The sequence below is a fragment of the Nerophis ophidion genome, linkage group LG06 (assembly GCF_033978795.1).
Source record: "Nerophis ophidion isolate RoL-2023_Sa linkage group LG06, RoL_Noph_v1.0, whole genome shotgun sequence".
NCBI lineage: Eukaryota > Metazoa > Chordata > Actinopteri > Syngnathiformes > Syngnathidae > Nerophis > Nerophis ophidion.
The window spans coordinates 24,318,008-24,324,668 of record NC_084616.1 but is presented as its reverse complement, the minus strand read 5'-3'; the positions used below and the strand labels follow the sequence as shown (position 1 = coordinate 24,324,668).

Genomic DNA, 6,661 nt, shown 5'->3' with positions numbered 1-6,661 from the left:
TGATGACCTCCTTAAAGTTTTGTAATGAGTCAGAAATATCATGCAGCTACAATGCGCCAAACATGGATAAGTGTGGAGAGATTTTTGTTTTTTCTCCATCATGCTGTGTAATGGATTTAAATGTGTGTAATTTAGAATTTTTTTTTAGGTTGAATATATATAGGCACCGGCGCCCCCCGCGACCACAAAGGGAATAAGCGGTAGAAAATGGATGGATGTATGGATGTTTTGTTCATAATACCCACAAAGTTCAGTGACCATACCTGTTGAAATTCCATGTTGGTTGTATTTTTTTTTGCACCATGACTAAGGAAGGTTGTTTTTATAGGGTATCATAAATAAATGCTGTGCAAAGACCCATCCAAAACACAATTAAAGGTTGTCTACCTGAGTACCTCATTTTATCCACTGAACGGTGACATAACTTTGAAAGTGAATACTATCTCCCTGCGGGTAAGATTTCTTATAAATGGGCCGTAGCTTGAACAGCCCTGGTTAGTAAAGTGTTGGTCTAAAAAGGTATTTTAAAAATGTACTGTATTTGTAAAAGACAGCAACTTTAACCCCATCCTAACTTTACAATATTTAGGATGTATATTTACAGAGCAGTTGAAAAAAGATACACAACATCCCATATGGGGTTGTGGGGGTGCTGGAGCCAATCCCAGCTAAACTCGGACGGAAGGCGGGGTACACCTTAGACAAGTCGCCACTACATCGCAGGGCCAACACAAATAGACAGACAGCATTCACACTCTCATTCACACACTAGGGCCAATTTAGTTTTACCAATCAACATATAATACAAAACATATTAAACTCAAAAAGTTTTAAAAAAAAGACTATAAATCTCAATAATAATAGAGTCATTATTAGTTGCTTGGTTTATAAAAACATTTTAATTATTTAAAAATAAATGTTCTTGTTATTTTTTTTTAAAATAAATTCTCAAAATTTATGAATTGATTTAGAATCGGAATGAATAGAAATCGAGATTTGGATGTGAATTGATTTGTATTATAGGGGAGGGACTCTTTGAGCACTTAACAATTGGATACGATTCTAATTCCTGGGTGACGATTAATAATCGAGTCTCGATTCAAACCGATTCTGGCAATGTATTATTTGGTATAAGAATAATAATACAACTTTGGTGTAGGTCATCGGTTAGACAAGGTTCTTCTGCTTCCATGGCGTGACTTAAATATGTATTTTTAAAAAGTAATGACCTAAAAATGTCTTTTGAAAAATAGATTTCATAAAGGAAATACATATATATATATATATATATATATATATATATATATATATATATATATATATATATATATATATAAACGGGGTGCTAATTAATTTAAAACCTCTTCTCACTCCTGCACTTATTCAAGACATGCGGTAAAAGTAAACAGGCGTAAAAATAAACAGGCGCTATTAATTTTGAAACTTTTTCTCATACCTGCGCTAACCAATGGTATGCAGTAAATAATTGAGTGCGATATAACAACAACAAACTTTAATAAAAAAAAAAAAATTCTGCAGCCATGGTCTGGTGGTTGGGGACCACTGTTCTACAACATGTCATCACCCAACTTTTCACCATGCTATGTACGTGCTGGTAGGACACATGTATTTCCCTGCTCTTCAGATTGCAATGCATACTTAGCTCTGTAACACATTATAAACGCAACATAAGAATTACCCAGAATTCCAATGCATCCATGACTCGTGGCTATATTATACACACGCCCTCAACCCCGCCCACCTCAACCGGCACACGGAGAGGGTGGGGGCGGGGTTTGGTGCTAGCGGGGTGTATAATATAGCCAAGAGTCATGGATGCATTGGAATTCTGGGTAATTATTATGTTGTGTTTATAATGTGTTACAGAGCCAATGTTCTCCAGAAATGTGTTTGTTATTCTTGTTTGGTTAGGGTTCACAGAGTGTGGCGCATATTAGTAAGAGTGTGAAAGTTGTTTTATATCACAACCATCAGCGTGTTCTGTATGGCTGTGGCTGTGGAACAAGACCCCTGGTTTACACATAGTATAGACAAATATTAAAACTCCTCTGCCATTTTGAAAATGATGTCAGAGAAAGCATCACTCGTACTAACGGTTAAAGTAACCATGCGCTTATAAATTTGGGCAATGACTTTAACCCGGCAGTAATTAAAGCTAGGCGCATATTACATACCCTGGCAGCTATTCAAGAAAATACGGTAAATAACCTTAACAACATAGCTTTTTTGTCTCTAAATGTTTTATAATTACTCTTCAAAAACCATGGCAGTAAATAAATAACCTCTTTCTTGTGACTTTGTGGATTATTTTGGAGTCAAGGAGGTGTTATTTTGTCACCTGTGTGGGGCAGTGGCCATCCACATCCAGGAAATAGAGGAGGCCGCCATGTTCTTGGTCCCAGCCGTGTTGAAAGGGTAACTCCAGGAACTTGTGGATGGCTGTGGCCTGCAGCTGCTGGTCTCCCCATTGCTTGGCGTGTTCCAGCAGGAACCAGCCTGCTTCCAGGGCGTGGCCTGAGCAGAAGAACGTCAAACTGTAAATATTGACTCATTACTTGCATGACTTGGCAAAAAGTACCTGGATTCTGCAGCCGGCCTTGACAGCCCGGTAACTCTGTTCCCTCCAGCGATACGTTTTCTAAGATAGCTGTGCCCCCCCTCTGTGTGAAGATAGTAAATATGATTTGGAATATTTGCATATCTCACGAACGTGAATGCTGCAAATAACACATACATACAATAGTTTGATTTAAAAAACTAAGTCATTCGTACACCACAACTCAAGGGTGTCCAAAGTGCGGCTCATAGCTAATTTTTAAACAACCCATGGCACAATCATTAGCATACTTGACAAATCATACCTGTTGGCATGCTAACGTTAGCATGCTAGGTTTTTTTTTAAAGCTAATTTTGCACCTCAGCCATATTGTCTTACTTGATGCATGCTAACATTAGCAGGTTAGCATTTTTCAGGTACTGTAGGAATGGGATTCATAGGGCCCCATTCGTCACGGTTTACCTCACAAATGAAACATGACTAATTGTGGGGTGCACTATCCACTTTAGCCGCCAGATGGCAGTTGAGTGTTGAGTCTTTTAAGATGTGTTTTGTGACAATTCCAACTTTGACCACAGCGTCAGTTGCTATGTACCCTTCCCGGAAGATCCACCAAGGAATGAAACCCTTCCCTACTGTACACACCCCAGAGTAACATATTTTTATATTTGATCCATGTTATAGGTAGCATTTTAACATGCTACCGTGAGCATGCTAGATTTTTTTTTTTTTAAAGCTAATCTAGCAGGTACACACCTCACAATGATACCTGTTAGCAAGCTAACATTTGTATGCTAACTTTGGTTTAAAGCTTGTTTTGCTACTCGGCCATATTTTGGTACTTGATGCATGCTAGCCTTAGGAGGCTCGCATTTCAAATACATATTTCAGGGACAGAAGGGTGATTCATATGGCCGTCATACGTTGTGGTTTACCTGACACATAAAACATGACTGGGGTTGAACTATTCACTTTAGCCACTAGGTGGCAGAATAGTGTTTAGTGTGTTTGGTAGAATTTCAACTTTGACCACAGCGTCAGTTGCAATATCACGGGATATCCACCCAGGAAGTGGGGCCTTATGAATCCCTTCACTACTGTACACACCTCATGGTAATATGTTGGTACTTGACATATGCTACAATTAGCATTTTAACATGCTAACATTTGCATGCCAGGCTGTTTTAGCTGATTTAGCAGGTATACACTACATACATTTTGTTATTTCACTAATGCTAACTTTATGCATGCTATAGTTAGTATGTTAGCTTAGTATAGTTAGCATGCTAGCTTTTTTTTTAGGTCATTTTGCTCATTTTGTCTTACTTGACACCACCTGGCCAGCGTGCTAACGGTTAGCATTTCAGTTCGGTTTAGGCTCTTCAATAATTGCATTGCGATTTGTAGATCTGTGATCGTTAACAGCCGATTTCACTCAGAATCATCAGCGTTTTTCCCTGAATCTCTGAATTATCATCGCCCTCCGTTGTCATGGTAATGAACAAGGATGACATTGGCGTGTTGGTACCTGAATATGTCGGAGTATCTGCGTCACACACCAGCTGCCCAGCTCCTTGTACTTAAGCACAACCTCCTGCTCCCGGCTGTCTGTGAGCTGCTGCACTAAACACAGCAGCATCATGGGAACAGCCATACTGCTGGTGGGCGTGTCTCCGGCCAGCTCGGGTCGACCCAGACCTTTTGGGTCAACCCGAACCCAGAAGATGAGCTGCGCCATCATCTGTTCAGCTTCTTTCTGGGGGGACAGGAGGCAGATGCATTGTTCTGTTCAGACATAATTTCCAAACATCTTCTTCAAATGTATTGATCAATAAATATTCAATCATAATTCAATATGTGACGCCACATTTTATTCAAATGTCAGTAGGGACGGGTGCCGAATTTGGTAATATTGCTGCCCTTTGTCACAAATTCTGTTCATAACTTTTATTGACAGAATTTCTAGGCACAGTCAGGGCATTGAGAGGATCCGGTTTGGTGCTGCAGGATTAATTCTCTAGGTTTTGCAGATGATGTGGTCCTGATGGCTTCATCTGGCCAGGATCTTTAACGCTCACTGGATCGGTTCACAGCCGAGTGTAAAGCGACTAGGATGAGAATCAGCACCTCCGAGTCCAAGGTTCTCTCCCGGAAAAGGGTGGAGTGCCATCTCCAGGTTGGGGAAGAGACCCTGGAGACCCTGCCCCAAGTGGAGGAGTTCAAGTACCTGGGAGTCTTGTTCGTGAGTGAGGGAAAAGTGGATCGTGAGATCGACAGGCGGATTGGTGCAGCATATTCAGTAATGCAGACGCTGTATCGATCTGTTGTGGTGAAGAAGGAGCTGAGCCGGAAGGTAAAGCTCTCAATTCACCGGTCGATTTACGTTCCCATCCTCGCCTATGGTCAGGAGCTTTGGGTTATGACCGAAAGGACAAGCTCATGGGTACAAGCAGTTGAAATGAGTTTCCTGAAATGAGAAGCGTTGCCATCCAGAGGGACAACAAAGTAAAGCCACTGCTCCTCCACATCGAGAAGAGCCAGATGAGGTTGTTCGGGCATCTGGTCAGAGGGAGGTGTTTAGGGCACGTCTGACCGGTAGGAGGCCACGGGGAAGATTATGTCTCCCGGCTGGCCTGGGAACGCCTAGGGATCTCCTGAGAAAAGCTGGATGAAGCGGCTGGGGAGAAGGAAGTCTTGGCTTCCCTTCTTAGGCTGCTGCCCCCGAGACCTGGCCTCGGATAATCGGAAGAAGATGGATGTATAGATGATTCGCGAATCCTTTTCAAATGATACTCAATTGAATACACTGCAAAGACAAGATATTTAATGTTCAACCTTTTTTTTGCAAATAATCATCAATTTAGAATTTAATGGCAGCAACACAGTGCAGCAAAGTTGGCACAGCTTTACCACTGTGGTACATGGCCTTTCCTTTTAACAACACTCGGTAAACGTTTGGGACCTGAGGAAACCAATTTTTTAAGATGTTCCAGTGGAATTCTTTCCCTTTCTTGCTTGATAAACAGCTTAAGTTGTTCAACAGTCCGGGGTTTCCGTTATCGAATTTTATGCTTCATTATGCGCCACACATTTTCAACGGGAAACAGGTCTGGACTACAGGCAGGCCAGTCTAGTACCCACACTCTTATTATGAAGCCACACTGTTGTAACACGTGCAGAATGTTGCTTGGCATTGTCTTGAAAAAGAAGTTGCTTGAATGGCATCATATGTTGCTCCAAAGTTTGTATGTACCTTTCAGCATTAATGGTGCCTTCACAGATGTGTAAGTTACCCATGCCTTGGGCACTAATACACCCCCATACCATCACACACGTCCGGAGGACACAACATCCACAGTTTCCAAAAACTTTTTGAAATGTGGACTCGTCAGACCACAGAAAACTTTTACACTTTGCATCAGTCCATCTTAGCTGAGCTCGGGCCCAGCGAAGCTGGCGGCGTTTCTGAGTGTTATTGAAGAATGGCTTTGGCTTTGCAAAGTAGAGTTTTAACATGAACTTACAGATGTAGGGACCAACTGTGGTTTTCTGAAGTGTTCCTGAGCCCATGTGGTGATACCTTTTACACACGTTTTTTGATGCATTACCGCCTTAGGGATCGAAGGTCACGGGCTTTTCCACTTCAGTGCAGTGATTTCTCCAGATTTTCTGAACCTGTTGATATTACGGACCATAGATGGTCAAAGACCTAAATTCCTTGCAACTGCTCGTTGAGAAAGGTTGTTCTTAAACTATTCGACAATTTGCTCATGCATTTGTTCCCAAAGTGGTGACCCTAACCCCATCCTTAATTGTGATTGACTGAGCATTTCATGGAAGCTGCTTTTATACCCAATTATGGCAGCCTCCTGTTCCCAATTAGCTTGTTCACCTGTGGGATGCTCCAAATAAGAGTTTGATGAGCATTCCTTAACTTTCTTAGTCTTTTCTGCCACTTACAAATGTTTGTATTGTAAGTATTGTACTTAATACACATCAGCTGTTATATGTAATTTGCAACTTTGTTGTAGTCTTTATTAACACATTTGGAGGTGTCGAAACCACTATGTAAAATCGCTAATG

At 41.3% G+C, this 6,661-nt stretch overlaps 1 protein-coding gene across 4 annotated transcripts in view; it reads right to left on the bottom strand.

The window, feature by feature from the left end:
• renbp (renin binding protein) overlaps nucleotides 1–6,661 on the bottom strand; it is a 36,301-nt gene that overhangs the window by 7,694 nt on the left and 21,946 nt on the right. For all 4 annotated transcript variants that reach the window (XM_061903131.1, XM_061903134.1, XM_061903132.1 and 1 more), the window contains 3 exons: nucleotides 4,107–4,334; nucleotides 2,600–2,681; nucleotides 2,360–2,535 (listed from right to left, as the gene is read on the bottom strand). In XM_061903131.1, the coding sequence (XP_061759115.1) occupies nucleotides 2,360–2,535; nucleotides 2,600–2,681; nucleotides 4,107–4,334 (486 nt within the window). The remainder of the gene's footprint in view (nucleotides 1–2,359; nucleotides 2,536–2,599; nucleotides 2,682–4,106; nucleotides 4,335–6,661) is intronic.